The 16,997-nt window shown below is 46.1% G+C and overlaps 2 protein-coding genes across 3 annotated transcripts in view; one reads left to right on the forward strand and one right to left on the reverse strand.

Annotated features, from left to right (window-relative positions):
• Positions 1–16,997, reverse strand: part of GSG1 (germ cell associated 1) — a 90,208-nt gene that overhangs the window by 35,653 nt on the left and 37,558 nt on the right. The gene's annotated exons all lie outside the window — the stretch shown is intronic.
• On the forward strand, positions 1,733–16,384 carry EMP1 (epithelial membrane protein 1). The gene is made up of 5 exons (XM_002195697.6): positions 1,733–1,890; positions 12,895–13,012; positions 13,738–13,840; positions 13,945–14,085; positions 14,686–16,384. Exons 2-5 carry the CDS (start codon positions 12,935–12,937, stop codon positions 14,844–14,846), a joined length of 483 nt encoding a protein of 160 aa, XP_002195733.1. The 5' UTR covers positions 1,733–1,890; positions 12,895–12,934; the 3' UTR covers positions 14,847–16,384.

A 16,997-nucleotide genomic window follows, 5' to 3' on the forward strand; every position in this document is an offset into this window, starting at 1 on the left:
TCCCTTTGAAGCCATGAAGCCGCTGATGTTGGCCATTGCCTGTCACTGCCTCCCAGGTTAGAGAGCAGTTTGTACAAAACTTGTTTACTCTCTCGGGAAAAATAATGCTTTGCCAGTCAAGGCTCACTTCATACCCAGCCTCTTAGGGGGCTCCACTGTTATTGCCCTATGTGAGTGTCTTTTTGATACAGGTGTTCTGTCTGCTAGGTGCCAGTAAGCAGTTCTGTGATTGCAGGCAGCTGCTCCCTGACAGATGGGCAGTCACCTGTGAACACGTCTGGGGCAGAGGATACTTCACCACAGCTGAATTCTGGTCAACAGAGTTTGCTTTGAGATCGTGTACTCTACTATTTTGTATGGAGCTGAGCATCCCTCATGCCAATAAACTCTGCCAGGAGAACAGAGCAGGGGAAATGAATGGTGCAGCTCAATACAAAAGCCAGGTTCTACTGCAAGGAAAGCAAATAAACTTTCCTTTCCCTGAATATTGTATTCATATATATCAAGAAACACATTCTAATTCACAGATATTAAACACAGTTAGGCTTATTTTATCCTTGGGGGAAAAAGACTGTCTTTACTTTCCATCAGTGGAAAAATTCCCATGGATTGTCTTTGCCCACCATATGTATAATTTTTGCTGCTGTTTTATCCACAGCTCTTTTTTTAATCAGGTTGCTATAGTCTAGAATTAGACCAGACACATATCAATAACACCAGACAGAAGGAATAATCTGAAAACCAGTAAAATCTTTTAATCTGTGTAGATTTCAAAGAGAACCAGCTTCGTTTTTCAAATAAAGGCAATCCAATGTCATCCTCATTAAAGTGGGAAAGGCCTTTGTCAGGTATTTTGTCAATATCTGCTTATCTTTTGCTGGGCCTTGCAAAGGTAGGGTTGATTCCTTGAAGCAGCAGACTGCCAACTCTATCGCAGTATGGGTCGTATTTTAACACGGATGCTTTCTGACAAACTTCTTCCCCTTTCACCCACATCTCAAGCACATCCCTATTCAATCTTGCCTGTAGCATCTACAAGACAACTCCACCAGCCAATTCTCAGCAAACATAAAGGATCTATTTTTAGAAGTCTTTATGATGGCAAGAAATGCTGACCTCAGAAAACTGTGAATAACAAGCTCCTTATTTCTTCTTCCCTGCCTGCTCTCTCTGTGGAAGTAAACCATCACTATCTGGCCAAATCGCTCCAGAATCACCACCAGGCCAGAGCTGCATTTTGAGCATCTCTACTCCTTAATACATTCCCAAATGTTTGTCCATGCCAACCTCACAGGTTCGATTTGAATTCCCCCGTGCTGTCAGCCTCAGCGACTTCTCTCCATGCAGCACGAGAGGGGATGTGGTGACTCACCCAGCCTCGGGATCCCCCTGCCAACCCACTGTTTGTTTGAGTGATTTTATTGTTGAAGCCCCGTTGCCACATTTGTAACTATACATATTTTTTTTTTTTTTATGACAACCAGAAGTTCAGTTTTATAAACAGATGTTGTTGTGGGCCTCTCTTACTCAGCTGGATCAGCGTCAGCCGTTTTTCCAGGCTGCGGTCTCTGTGCTGCACACTGAGTCAGAGGCAGCCCTGCACAGATTTCTTTGAATCGCTGGTTTCCTCCCAGAGACTCTTGACACCCTGCCAACAAAACAGGGCGTAGCTCATTAATTTTTTTTTTTCTTTCTCTTTAAAGGCAGTCTGATTCATAGTAACTCCTTTAAAACAGAGTGGAAAGACACCACCCTCCCACACCACCGGAGGAAACTTAAACCACCACCAGGTCACTCCCCTTCACTCCAGCTCTGCTCTCCGGGACAGCGGCGCTGCAGCCCAGCACGCTTCTTCTTCCACAGGTGCCAGCACCGGCCCCAGCCCACAAGGTAAGAGCTGTTCTTGAAAATCCTCACCAACTCTTCTCCCTCAGTGGCTGCTCCCCTCTCCGAACAGCACCAGTCTGCCTTTCTCCTCTGCCCCTTCACTTCTTTCCATCTTGGCACTCGAGCTGACTATGGCACCTTAATTTTCATATTTCGCTTTAAAATCCAGCTGCGTTACGAGGCAGAGGGGCACTGCAAGGCGCTCTGGTTGCAGCCTCAGAATGCTGACAGCATCAATGTTATTTTCATCTCCAGGACACGTGCAGCCAGGTGCAGGCACAGGGTGCCCAACCTGGGCCAGCTCACGCTCAGGAGCTGCTGTGTGCTTTTGGAGTAGCATTATTGACAAATGTGGAAAATGCCCTGCTTGGAATTAGGGCTGCAGGCTCAGTTTTTCTGGCGCTCAAATACTTCTGCTTGTCTCTCTCCCCTCCATAATTAGTTTGCCAAGCTCTAATTTAAAACAACAGCAATCATTCCAAGTGAAGACTGAGAGGCCCCAGAGGTGCAGACTCTGGGGTACAATGGAGACAATCTGTTTTTCTAGGGGTTCTGGCTCCTGAGGCTGAAGCCAAGCCCCAGTTCTGAGCAAAGCCACGTGAAGGGCAGAAATCTGTGTTACGCCTTCTTTGGCAGCACAGACACTGGAGTGGGGAGCGCTGCGAGGCGAAGTGGGGGAGCGGTGGAATTTCTAGGAGCACGATGGTCTGCTAGTAGGGTGTGTCAAGGAGTTAGATCCACTGATGGGAAGTGTAAGATTGCAGAGACTGGCAATTCTCTCTCTTCACCTGCTCTTTTCTATGCAACCACCCCCTCTTTCTTTCCCTCCTTTTCTTCACCATTTCTCTTGTTTCATCTGTCTGCTGTGGTTTGCATCTTGCGGTCAAATCTGAACTATTTTTAAGGTCTGTGAAAGGGAGTGCAGCAAAGCCAGTTTGTTGGCACCACACTGGTTCCTGTTGCAGGAACTCGGCCCTCCCCTGCACAGTTCCAAGGGTCTGAAAGAGACTGAACAGTATTTAGCCCAGTACGACCAGGAATGGGTGGGGCTCAGTCTGGGACTATGGATAATTACAATATGAATGAACTAGAAGCTGAGCTGACTGTAACTTTTTGGAAAAGGGATAAAATTTGTGAATTTTTAACTCCCCTCTGGCCATGCTGCTCGTAGCTCAGCCATGCAGTGGTGCCTCCTGACTAAGAAATAAATGTGTTGGAGTGGTGGGGAAACTGACTGAGGCAGCAAGTGTTTCCAGGGCATCAGAAACTGGAATGGGAAGAAAGCATTTTTGGAAGTTTTCATTTAATACAATTAAAAATTAAATCATATTGATATAAATTTAAAAAAAAAAATAAGCTGTGGCCACAGAACAACTTTCACTTAGCAGTTTTGAATTCCTCAAGGCACCTCTGAGAGTAGATTTGCCTGGGAGTTGCCCACTTGACATTTCTGGATGTAGTGGGATTCTTTTCTGAGCAAACACTCGAGGGAGGTGGGCATGAAGAGTATGAAAACTTGGAGCCCGTTAGCTACTCTTCTATGATAACAGGGGTTTAAGGCAGCCGAGTGCCTCCACCCAGTCCACCTGGGGACTGTGAGCGCTGAGAGAGTGAGGGCTTGAAAGCAGCGTATACCTATTTGTTCCCGTGGGGATTAGTATCAGAAAAGGATCAAAACTGAGGTATCTTACTAACATTGCAGTGCCTGGAAGCGCCCCTTGAAATGCAGTCTTGGTGGGAGGCCCTGCACACCCGCCCACACTGAGGAATTCCTGTCAGGAGGCTGTGGAAGCTCCCCCAGCCGTGACTAACCACCCAAATATGTGACACGCGGTCTGAGCCATTCATCCCGGCTACCCGTGTGAGAGCGGGGATCTCCACTGGGCACATGCCATCCCCAGGGACACCTCTGACAGCTAGGGAGTCGAGCCACACCCAAGGACACATTCATGCAGGAGTGACGTGGGATCTTGCAGAGAAGCACCAAGTTTTGGAGTGGGTGCCTCAGCTGCAGGGCTGCTGGTGGTCCCGCAGTGAGACCCTGCTGAGGACACAGAGTCCTGGGCAGGGAAAACCGGCCCTTCTGGCCTAGCCGGTGGTCTTTCAGGTTTGCAGTGTGGGAGCCATGCAAGTGCATTCAGGAATTACTCTTTGGTGCTCCGGGGTGGAGCAGAGCTTGTATTTTGAAACAGTTCTGAGAGATTTGCTGATAATAGCCAGCATGTTTTTGGTAAAAGAGCCACCTCAGGGCCTTGCTTATAATGAGATTGGGGAGATTTGCTGCAAGCACTAATCCTTCTCTCTCTTCGTCACCCTCCCAGCCACAAGGCTGGTCCTGGGCACTCAGCCTGTGCATGCTTCTGTTTCCTCAGAGCAAGCAAAAGCGGGAGAGAGCTGCTGCCACAGTCCTGCCCACTCCCATGGGGATTCACGGGCCCCATAATCCCAGCTGGCTGCTGGGATACTCCTCCCATGGCGTGTTTCCCCTTGCTCACCCCCCGGGTCTCTTAGTGCTCCCTTCACTGTGTGCTGCATGGATGGCAAAGGAGACCTGACCAAGTTCCAGCCCACCTGATGCTGGGCTGGAATTTGCCCTCAGATGCTCAAGTGCCCTGTAAAGCAAGAAATAGCACAACTAGACCCCTTTGATTTCAACAGGTTCCTGTGCTTGTTGTACCTTTCAATAGGGAAGTGACAGCACTGTCACCCAGCACAGCATAAGGCAGGCTGCAAGGCATGGCACTCCTAATTTTTTTCCTTCCTTCTGTTTTCCAACAAAAATTTAATGAGATAAAACTAAAAAATGAGATTTGTTTACCCTTCCTTCAAGGCAGGGAGCCGCTCTTCTACTCCTCTAACAGGGAGGGCGAGGAATGGGATTTCCAATCTTCACATCTGAAGATGGATGCTTAATACTTCATTGGTCTTTTCTGCTGAGGCAAAGCAGCATTCACAGAAAAGGAGGGTCTTCTCCATGGCCCTGCCAGGATTGATAAATAACTCATAGCTACAGTGCTGTAACAGTGGCAGTGAACAAATGCGCTGAAGCACATCTCAATTATGCCTGTATTGATCCTCTGTCAGGGCCAGTCCACACCCAATCATCCCACAGTATGACACAGGGTGAAGCAGCAGTTCCCCTTATAAACTGCCCAGAGGGAAATCTGGAGTGTCTCTTAAGCTGCTTTCTGCCATTACACTGCAGGGAGAGCAGTAAAGTAGCACATCTCGGGGCTGCCATCTGGAGTGTAATTTCTTCAAACCCTGCTGGGAGAGTTTTGGAAAGTACCTCTTTAGCTAGAACAGCTTGACAGTGAACAAAGGAAAGTCTGGCCAAATTTGCAGCTTCACGCATCCTGCTCCTCCTGAACTGTTTTCAGGAGGGCAGAGAGTATATGGAAGCTGCTCTCCTGGTAAGACCAAATACAGCCTATGCCTTGTCATAGAAGGGAGGGACAGGTTAGGACAACTCAGCTCCAAAACCCACATCGCCCAAGGGAGTGACAAGTTTGCCAAGATCTTAATTGAGATCTATCCCCTTTACCCTGTGAAAAGAAGTCTGTAACAGAGGCATGGGGAGACACCCATGACAACAGCCCAGGGACAGATCTGGGCTGGGTCATCCCCAGTCCTGCAGGAAATGCACTGAACTCTGAGCACTGGAGTGGCTGACACAGGTGAACAGTGACTCATGATGAAGACTTAGCTCTTGTGATGTGAGGCCACCTGGCAATATATTTTTGTATTTGAGGAAATCCAGGGGTGAGGACCTTTGTTGTCCTTTTGCCCTCGAAGGGCAGAGTCTGCTGAACAAGGGGAGTTGTGAAAGCAACCTCCACGACTGGGTCCATTGTCCACATTCTTCTCATTCCAGAGAGATATCTTCCCTGTATTGGCTCCAGCAAGCCTCTGGGAAGGATAGTGAGAGCCATGGGAGCAAGAGGGGAGAGCTACAAAATGCTCAGAGCCCGGAGCAGGCTGGTCAGAGAATTGCTGACGACCAGCTCCAGGAATGTGGGCCACTGCTGAAGGAGAGCTGGGCACATCCACTGGCTGTGACAGCTCAGGCAGCTGAGCCAGCCTGCCTGCGAGCTGGTCTCCAGTGACTGCAACCCGTGTGGCCAGCATGGTGTGCCCTCAGCAGGGGAGCTCTTGATGTCTCCAAAGCCACATGTAAGATGAACCAGCTTATACCGTACTGATCACAGGTGTAAAGAGCCCTCTGAAAGCCAGATGAGGTATTTTACACCATGACCACCTTTATTCCACCCTGTACAGAGCACTGACCAGCTCCAGGCTCTGAGCATTTTGTAGCTCAGACTCTTTAGATGCCTGAGTCACACTTGCCTCAGTGTCTAATAGGCTGTACTTGCATGTTCAGAGGTTTTGCAGTTTTGAGAGATAGATACACTGTAAAATACAACCTCTTTTTTAGAGTTATCCTCCTTTGGAAAAGAAAAAAAGGAATATCTACACAAAACTCTCTGTGCAAATCATAGGACTGCAGTTAAAATCCAAGAATGCAGCCAAAAGCACAGCTGATATGGGTTTCACAGTCCTTCAACCTTTATCTACAGGCTGTTGCAAAGAGGAAAAGCAGGAAGTCCCATCAGAAGTGATCTGTGTATTTTTGCTCATACCACTATGTAACATGAGCTTTTCTGTCAGAGTTGTCAAATAGTTTCTCCCACGTGGGCACTGCCAGTGTGGCACAGGTAAATGATCCGTGCACCCATAAAGAAGCTGTGCACACACAGAGCTCACAGGGAACCTACAGATGCACACTCCCATTCACAGAGGGAGCCACACAGAGCTGCAGATGTGCACCCCTACTCACAACACATCAACACCCAGGCTGTCAGTCCTCCCACAAATGTTTCCCTTGTATCTTAGTATCTTGCTGGAACTCCTGCCAGCAGCTCAGGTGTCTAATTAACCACCCAGGGACCACCCAGCGCTCTAAGGGGTGAGAGTGCTCTGCATAGCACCTCTGGAGATGCAGAGGAACACTTCTGTGCTTCCGTTAGCTCTGGGGTTCCCTTCCCCACCCCTCCCTCTTACTTGCTGCCCATCAGCCCCAGCCCTTCCTTGGCGTGCCCAGTGTGAGGAGTTGACAGTGTTTTCCTGCAGCAGCGGCTGCTGGCTGCCTGCCAGGCCCCAGGCAGCTGTCTCTTCCCTTTCCGAGTACCAAGCCAGCATTGGAGTTTCAGTTGATGTTGTCACATGGCTGAGCACCCAAGGGTGGTTTCTTCTGGAAAAAATGCCAATTTCTCACTGCCCACACTAGGAGTTCTGATATTTCCCCACTCTTACATGAATCATGAGCATGAGAGCTGGAAAACCCTTATGTGTCATCTTTTGTGGCTACCATCTGCATCTCTCGGTGAGTGGAGGTTCATCACCAAGGGTGGATTCTTGAGGAATTTGTCAGATTCCATAAGAAATTTTTCACATGCTGGTGTTTCATCACTCCCTTGGGAAGGTAATTCCACTGATCTCTTGGAGTCCAGTCCACCAGAACTTGGAGTCCTCCACAAGAACCAGACAAAATCTTCCATTTACTTTAACTTATTTTCAGCTGTAGCCCCTCAGGCTCAGCTACACTTTTCCTTTTGGTTGACATTAACCTGCTTGTTTTACAACCTTGCTGTACCCCATGTGGTCATCACAGCCACTACCCATATGTACGTGAAATCTCGCTGCCATAAACCAGAGCCTCAAAGGTCTCCATGTGCCCACGCACACCTCCTGCCCAACCCTGCTCCCACACACGTGAAATCTCTTTCCAGAGGCACCAGCCTACTCATCCACATATGAGTCTATAAAAAGCATCTGACTTGTAAATTGAGTCAGGCTGGTCTGTCAAAACCAAGCTGTCAACAGCAGTGCCGACATACAGTAGTTTGTAAAAGTCTGGAGTCAGCAAGGACTCTGCATTCATCAGGATCTGAAGCAAGAGACAGAGCAAAGGGTGGAAGCAAAATTATTCTTCCCTGTTGTTTAAAGTTGTCATGAGCTCATGAGCTTTCTAGTAACAAAGTGACATGTCCACAGTCATCATGCCACCGAAATATCAGAGAGATACATCTCTGCATCGTCCGAAATGACTCTGGGTACAATGAGGACTGATGCTCATAGCCCACGCAAGGACAAGGTGTGAAGTTGTGGCAGGTCTAAAATGCAGTGATGGTCTCAGATCAGTCAAAAGGCATGTGTACAAATTCTGCAGAAGGTTTTATCCCACACTGAGGTTTCCCTTACTGGTAGCAACATGGCAGCATTGCTATTTGTGGGTTGGCTTTGCACTGAGGAATGCACTGGTAATGGAGGTGGAAGCTTGTGGCTGTCTCAAACAATACCAAACAGTTTTTACTTTCTGTCCATTAGTCTCCAGTTTTTTCCTTCGTTTCCAAGTGGCCTTGGCCCTGCTTTGAACCACCAGTATTCCTGCTGTGACTCTGAGCCTCTCAGGCAGTGGCTAAGTTAACATGCTTTCTCTAAATACTGGACCTCCTGTTGTCCTCATCAGAGACTGGAAGACTCTGAGCCCTGGTCTGACTTACTACTGCCTTCCTTATATTCTGTAGTGGCAGCTAGGAAAGGCAGAATTGCTTTTGTGTTAGTTGTTTTCAATCTATGGAGATTTTTGTTTCCATTCTAACAAAAGGCATTTGTTTTTTCCCCAAAAAGCCATCTTTCCATTGTTGAGAAATCTAATGTATCAAACTAAAGGGTCCTCAGCTGAAAAACTCACTTTAAAAGGAGTCAGAGGTCAATAGTGTGTACAGGCAGTGTGATTTAGATGTCTTCTTCTCCCTGGACACTCTAGGGAGCTACAGGATATTGGCTGGGTTCTCACCTTAGCCAACATCTCTCACAGTACACCTCACCAACTCAGCCTTGGGAGAGGCAGTCCCAAGCAGGTACCTCAGTTCAGAGAAGAAGATGGAAATGGAAGTCAGATGATCTACATCCATTAAGGAATACCTGAGATCTGAAATATATCAAATTTAGTTGAGAGTGCCCTGATTTTTCACCTGAAACAACCCATTGTTCCTGCAGAAACATCCTGTACACTCACCGTCTAGTCCTTTCACTGCAATGCACTTTCTGTCAGAAGCAAAGGACCTTTACCTAATCTGGTTTACCCTCTTGAGTAACTCACTCCCTATATTTGAGGAACTATACCATTGGCCTTTATCATATCTCCAAGTGGCACTACACATTCCATCCTGATTCTTTGCTGAAAAGCAAACCAGGGGCAAGGACTCACTTCTCTGTATCGCCCTCAGACAGAAGGATCTAAAACACTTAAGTAGACAGAGGGGTGATACAGGTGGCAACAATCTGCCTGCATGAGAAGACTTTGTCTTATGTCTTACTTTTAGACAATAGTTAGTACCAGCCTGCTCGAACTTGAACTGGGGTGCAGTAGAGCTTTGTGTTGTTCCCCAGTATGTGTACTCCTACACGGTCAGAGAAATAGTCTCTACACAGCTAAGAGCCTGTCATGCTTATCTGCAGGTTTTTTGTACTGAAGGCTTCTATGGTGATCCTTATTCATGCTTACTGTTGATGTGGCATGTTATTTCTCTTCATCCATCACCCCATAAAAAGGAAAGTGAGTCCATTGTTATCACCACAAGATCTTTTCTTGACTCATGCGGGCTGTTCAGCACATGCATGACCTTCACTTCCCCACCAGCCTGCCCTACCTCAGTTTTCCTTCTACTGTTATATCTCATTACTTTTTTTCTTGGCTTAATTGGGGTCTCTCCTCTGAAGGATGCTTGAGGAAGACTCACAAATTGTTTGCTTGACTGGTTCTTGAGAAGCAGTCCTAAAACTGACAGTGTCCTGAGCACTTAATCTTTCAGGGTTAAATTATTGTGGGGTTTAAGAGCTTTGGGGTGAGTCAGTGGAAAAAACTGGCAGCTCTAGGAAGGCTAAGACTGACTCATAGCCCAAGAAGAGCCTGAGGAACTCCAAATGCAGCTGCAGTTTGGTTACAGGAATGGAAGAAAAGGCATTTGCATGCAATTTTGTCCTATTGCTCCAGGAATGTGACCCCACCCTGTAGTGGAGAAAGATGTCTCAGACTTAACAAATGGAAACAGTATCCTGTCAGCCCCAATGCTCTGCCAGTTTCTCTGTCTTTTGGGAGGAAATGTCCATCCACGCCATAGCATCAGAGGCAGAAGTGAATCTATTTCAGTGCCATTCCTTCACCCATGGCTCCTCTGGGATTGTTCTCTCGTGTTTTATTTAACAGGCAGAGAGAGATGAAGGAAGGGGAAAGCAAATGAATACAGAGGGAGGCTTGTGCTTTAACTCACAAAGAATCAAAACTAAGCTGTGAGCATATATCCCCTGGGGGAGTTTGCATTTGATAGCGTGTGTATTCAGAGAGAGGTGCTGACGTTGTCAGGAAGTAGGTGCACTGAAAGCACCTGAACTAACACTGCTCTCCTGCAGTGCTAAAATAGGCAGAAAAAGCAAAGGGAATAAAGGATTTCAGTTTTTTCTTAGAGTATTGGTCAAAGTCCTGGGCATGGGGTCATGATTTTGGGGGTTCTTTTTTGCATTGTAAAGTAACATTTATCCCTCATTTTCATTTCTGAATGCAAATGAAAGATGCATTTGAAAGGAGTGTTCTAGTCCTTAGGATGTCATGAAAGTGGATTTTTAATCTTTCAAGTAGAAAGCTTTGTTTGAAGAATCTAAAAAATAATAAGAAGAAAAAAAAAAAGTGCTGAATAAGATTTTAAAGAGGCCATGGAAAAATACATCCATCTAAGAAAGAGGAAAGTTTAGCCACGGTTTAGTAAAAGCAAATTTCAGAGCAGACAAATTTACCAGAGTTTGGTTTATGCTTGCCAGCACCTTATAGTGTTTAAGAGCACTTGTTAAAGTTTGTGTAAAAACCAAGGTAACAAAAAAAAAAAAAAAAAACAAACAAAAAAGAATGAGAAGTGGTCAAAGGGACAGGAAGATTTGACTCAAGGGTTTGCTGCAGATATGTCACTTAGTCATGGCAACAGCAATAGTTTCTCAGTTTGAGTTGCAGTGCTGATATCTGTATCAGTTGCCATCCAGCATTTTGAAACCCATGCTCCTTTTACAATCAATGGAAAGAAGGGGGTTAACTCTTAGGTCAAGTATGTTAATGTGGTAGCATGCATATACTATTGAGAACCTGAATTTTAGCAGTGTTGAAATCCTAAATGACTGTCAGAGGGAAAGCCCTAAGAAAGCTATGCTTTCTTCAAGATCATCACTAAGGGAGGTACTGTGACAAGAGAGATCACAGTGACCAGACCATCCAGCCAAATCAAGCTCTAGAGCATGAGTTTGCTAAGACACCTCAAAGCAGACAAGCAAACCTGGCCCACATTCAGCAAGTCAAGGCTTAACATCTCCAGAGAGTTCTCGAGGTGAAGGAAACCTTACAGTAGACAAGATTTGCGGAGGAGATGGGACTAGTCACCAGACCTCATCTGTTCTACTAAAGAGTAGCGTTGTTTGGGTGGGAGCAGTGACCAAACAGAACTGGTTCCTTGAGATCCTAAACGCAAGGAATTCTTCCTGGTCACCAGCTAATGCTGAACTGGTCAAAATGCCACTGATGGAGAAGCCTGCCTACCCACTGTGGTTTGAGAAACTGTATACAAAGCAGTGCCAGGAACAGCTGGAGCATTTTACAGGAATACACTCCCACTCATGGCCACAGTGAGAGGAAAGACAGTAGTGGAGTAGGTGGAGTCATCAAGTAGAAAAGACACATGAATGGGACTTTACAAAGTGTGAAAGACATGAAGTATAAGTGTGTTGTTCCATGACAGTGTTACCGCACCCTGTACAAATGGTGACAGCATCAGACCCTACCTGAGTCACCTGGACCAAAATAACTTGACAGCTAACATTAATCACATGCTTGATACTGCTCTTCAGTACCAGCACTTCTGAGGGAAAGAGCAACACAGCCTGTCAAACTTTCTAGGAAGCTTACTGGCCACAGAGTAGACTCAGTGAGTGCTTCTGCCTGAAATACACTCACTTGATTTTGTGTGAATTTGTGTTTTGTCTGTGCTTATTCTCACAGCTTAGATTTGTTCCTTGTACTTCACATTTTCAGATGAGAAGCCATCAGTCTCAACAAACCGTGCCATGCAAGCTTTCTAAAGCACATTCCCCTCTCTCTTTCCAATCACACATTCATCAATGTCAGGAAATCTTAAAAAAAAAGTAAAATTTGCAGGGTACAGAGGCAAAAATACCCAGAACAAACCAAAGAGGAATCTGTATTACAAGAGAATCTTACTGCATTAATAAAGTGACTTGCATGCCTCAAGTTTTAAAAGGGAAACAGGCAGTTTTTGTTGCAAACCTGGGCATCTTCCCCAGCTCCAGAAAACCTCATGGCATTTCTGTTCTGGTTACTGTCCTCTTCACCTAAAGAAGTGGTCTATGGAGTAGTGGCCACCCCTCTGGCTCACTCTCCACACCTACACAACAGCTGAGGCACCAAGGACCCCACAGTCCCCCATTCCATACCACTTGCCTGTGACCCAGACCAGTTGGAAGAGGCTGAGACACCAGAGGAGAACAGGAAGAGAAGAATGTTTCCTGGCCTCTGTGAATCCCATGGGCAAAAACTCCTCTTCCTAGAATGTATGCCCAGAGTATGGCATTTTTACTTTACTTTAACACACATCAATTTAAGCAAATGGTGTATATGTTCAGGCTATTTTTAAAATGCCCCCAAGTTACCTACCCATGCTCTACATCTCTTCACATATTGGCTCCTTAATCTCCTCAAGAGGCTCTATTTAACCTCTTGAGCAGATTTTGACAAAGTTTTTATTGGCTTTTTTTTTGTGATTCCACATTTCCGGAGTGAACCTAAGATCAGCCTGGGTTTTTGCACATCAACAAATCTTTTGGTAGTGCTGTTCTTTGATTCAGTCCTTCCCTTCATGTCCTCCCTCTGTTCTTGTTCTCCCTCAGAGCTCTCTGTATCGGTGACACCACCTAGAAGAGACCCAAGATGTTGGTTCTACTGGCTGGTATCTTTGTGGTTCACATTGCCACAGTCATCATGCTCTTCGTCTCCACCATTGCCAACGTAAGTAGACTGCCCTGGACGAGACACGGCTGTCAGCTCCCACAGAGCCTTAGATATGGTTGGCAGGCAGACCACAGGGTGGGTGCTCTGGTGAGGGTGAGGAACATCCACTCACGGTCATGGGGAGAGAGGAAAGAGTGATGGGTGTGCTTAGGGAGGCAGCAGGGCTGGTACGGGAGGCAGCCTTTGTCTGTCACCTCCCTGGGCCCCTGAGCCAGCAGCGCCTCAACACCCTTCATCCGGCTGGGGAGGCGCGGTACCAGCAGTGGCAGCCGTGGCACGGCACTGTTCCCCCCAGCCAGAGACAGGCTGCTCCCACCAGGGCACATTCCATGCCAAGGGGGACAGCGGGGCCGCCCGGGAAATCTGGGCCGAGGGGACCCCTGATGGCGCTGCCGGGGACCCCACACCCTCCACCCGCCATTGGAGCGGATTCTGGGATCCCCTCGCACCCGTTTGGCCAGCCGTGACCCCCCCGCCACCGCCTCACACAGGAAGTGGGTCAGGATGACCTGGGATATTTCTCCACGATGATTGGAACAGACTTCACAGTGTTTTGCCCAAACCAAACGACTCCTGGCACTGGAAGCCAGTGCCATGTCCCACCTGTCCAGTGCCGATGTTTCCGAGCAGTTGGGCTAGTTGTGCTCACCTTACAGCTTAGTCTGACAGAAGAGCGAAGAAGCTTTCCTTCCCCATGACATGATCTTTCTATCCTATTTCAGGTTTGGATGGTGGGTTCTTCCAACGTTGGAACGATCTCAACAGGACTCTGGCTGTTGTGCAACAAGACCTGCACTCAGCTGCCAGTTAGCAGTCAAGATGAGGGTAAGTTACAGCCACATTTTTGTCATGGTGAATCACAGGACATTGATGAGCACTGCCAAGACTGAGTCCTGACCTTCTCCAATCTATTCTCTGTGTTTTGACAGCTTCCCTCAAAGCCGTGCAAGCCTTTATGATCCTCTCGATCATTTTCTCCGTTGTGGCGCTCGTCCTGTTCATTATCCAGCTGTTCAGCTTGGAAAAAGGCAAACGTTTCTACATGACCGGAGCCGTCATGCTGGTTTGCTGTGAGTATGCATCTGCACACTGTGCCATGACTCCCTGTGCATCCCACTGACTCTGTGAACACAAGTAGCCACATATGGTCACCAGGGGACGTTGTCAGCCAGCTAAACGTCTCCAGTGGCCCAATTTTTGTTACAAAACAAAGCACTGGGGAATCGGAAAGCATTGGGTTGGGATTTTTTTGGCTGTATATAATGAAAGTATTTCCAGATTTTCATTAGGAAATCTCAGTGGGTTTTGCAAAATACCTTTGAAAGACAGCAAAAAGGATTGAAATGTTTTTGGGGAGCAGGGGAATAAACAGTTAGCTACTGCACAGGGGATTCAACACATAGCACCAAACTGTTGTCAGATCTTATTACTGATTTTCTCCTAACAAAGGTTTATTCCTCGTGGCACCCACCAAACAAGCCCCAAGTGTCTTATGTCATCACAGCTGCAAAAGAAATCCTCCACAAATAAGCCTAATGGGCAGCAGCTCCTCTCTCATCTGGCACAAGACATGCATTACAATCTCAGGGGACAGCAGTACTTCACAAGTCTTGCGGCAATGCTGGTTTCTGTGCATTTTCCAACTCTCTTTTCCCTCTTTCTTCCCACAGGGATGTGCATTCTGATTGCAGTCTCCATTTACACAGCTCGGTTCACAGGCACGGTGTACGCCACAAATCCTCACCATGGCTACTGCTTCATATTGGCCTGGATCTGCTTCTGCTTTAGTTTCGTTATTGGCATCCTCTATCTTGTTCTTAGAAAAAAATAAGACTGATGGGTGTCCAGGGGAGAGGGTTGGCTACTGGGAGTGGGGAAGAATTACTCTGCTGAGAGAGCTGTTGGGCCAATAAACAAAAACAGCCACCATCATCACCATTGCCACTGCAGAAAAATCACTAACAAAGCTAGATTCCTCAGAAGCTCCTTCATTAAAGAGAAGGAGAAACAACTCCTACTGATCTAGCACTTCTGGGGCTAGAAATCTGCGAGTGACCCAGACAGCTCTTCTCCTTTTCTGCAAAGTTGTGCCATACCTTCACAAAGCTTCAAGCTCAGCAGTGATGATTAAAGGGCACCACAAAAACAAAGGCTATATATTTTTCTCTTCCTGGAGTCCTTCTCATTTACATTTGAGTGTGCCTTGTGGGTTGGGCAGTGAGAATTATGACCCCTTTATTTGTCCATTGATACAAACGGGATGGGCCTTTTGTTACATTTATATATATATTTATATATATATATATGCACACATATGTCAACATTAAAGACATTAAATTGAGAAAAAAACAGAAATTTGATTAATTTTGTATTAAAATATCTACAAAAATAAGGCAGCAAATTTTTTTTGCTATTCTGTTTTCTATTTGATATTCCCATGATTTAATAAGATACAGGTAGGATTGGCAAATATACAGGCATGGATGATGGAGAGAGAGGGAGAGAGAGAGAGAGAATAGGGGTAAAGATACACAGAGGTTCCTAATTACAGAGGGTGCAGTTGCTCAGTGGTACACATGCAGGGAGGGAACCATCTGGCTGTGTGTCTACACTGAAACAATCTTCTATTCAACTCCAGAACATGGTAACAGCACTGCTACATTGAAAATCCTTACTGAGACAAGTCCTTATCTGTAGGCGGGGCTTTTTTCCCACATCATCACCTGGTATCTGATATTACTTGAGTGCCCCACCTTGTGACAAAGCTCATCTCAAAAGCAGATAATGGTTAGCAGAGAAAAATTATTCCCTAATGAGAGATCAGGAGAGAGGAAGTAGAGCTTGTGAGTTTTGCTCCTTGCTGCACAACATTAGGCCAGCCACTTAACCTGGTGCTTTTCATCTGCCAAATTCTTCCATAAAACTAGCTACCTCCCAGGGTTGCTGAGAGATTCTGAGTCCATTCTGTAACACAAGCTCCCCATGTGAAAGGCTGGCATAGCAAAGTTAGCCACTGGTATTGCTGCAACCCACAAATTTCTGTTAGCTTGAAGAATCTCAGTCACAAGAGGCATTTGCAAGAGACGAGGTCAAAATTTCCTGTGATTCCATTCACAACTAAAAGGTAGAGAGTATAAAAACCATGTTAGTATAAAAACCATTGTGCATGGATGCTATTTACCTCTCTCTCTCTTTCTGTTACATTTTCTTCTTACATAGACTTTACAAATTTGGTGGATATATTCTAGTACTGTATGTTGGTGTTTCATTAACAAAGGTTATTTCATATATAGTCATTGTAAATATTTTGAAATGCATATTTTTAACTTTGTGGGTATAAAAATAAAATCTGATTCCCTTTCTAAAAAAGAGTTTTGTTCAGTTTGGTTTTTTTTTTTTCCCTTTGGTGTTTCAGATGTTTGTTAGCAGAGGTATTTGCTGTTCTTACTGAATCACAGCCCACCCCTTTAAGACAATGCAGAACTACCATGTTCTCTTGCATGTGAGATTTCCTGTTGTGGAGGGAAGGAGGAAGCAGAACAACTCTCAGAGCTCCTGTTCGAGGCTCTCTGCAAGCTCAGGCAGACAGCATGAGCAGTGATATCACTCAGTCTCAGCGCCAGGCTTTGCCTCACACCCAGGAAGGCTGGAAACATACTTTCTCACTCTGGCAGAGTCTCATCTGTCCCGAAGCAAAATCACCAAGGTGTTTGTCTGGGTCTCATGAATTGGTATAGCTGTTGCCTCTCTAGCAATGTCTAGACAAACATCTCTGCAGTTCTAGAGCTTGAGCAAAGAGCCCAAAGCCCAGGACACTGGCAGATCTCAGAAAACTTGGGGCACAATCCTGTGAGCTGTGAGGTAAGATGTAGCAAGAATCAGCTGTGTAGGTAATTATTCTTTATCCATTAATCTACTGCAGGGAGAAGTAAGACATGCTAATTGAGGGTAGAATAGTGACATGAATCTTTAGGAGCTAAAG

The sequence above is a fragment of the Taeniopygia guttata genome, chromosome 1A (assembly GCF_048771995.1).
Source record: "Taeniopygia guttata chromosome 1A, bTaeGut7.mat, whole genome shotgun sequence".
In the NCBI taxonomy this organism is placed as follows: Eukaryota; Metazoa; Chordata; class Aves; order Passeriformes; family Estrildidae; genus Taeniopygia; species Taeniopygia guttata.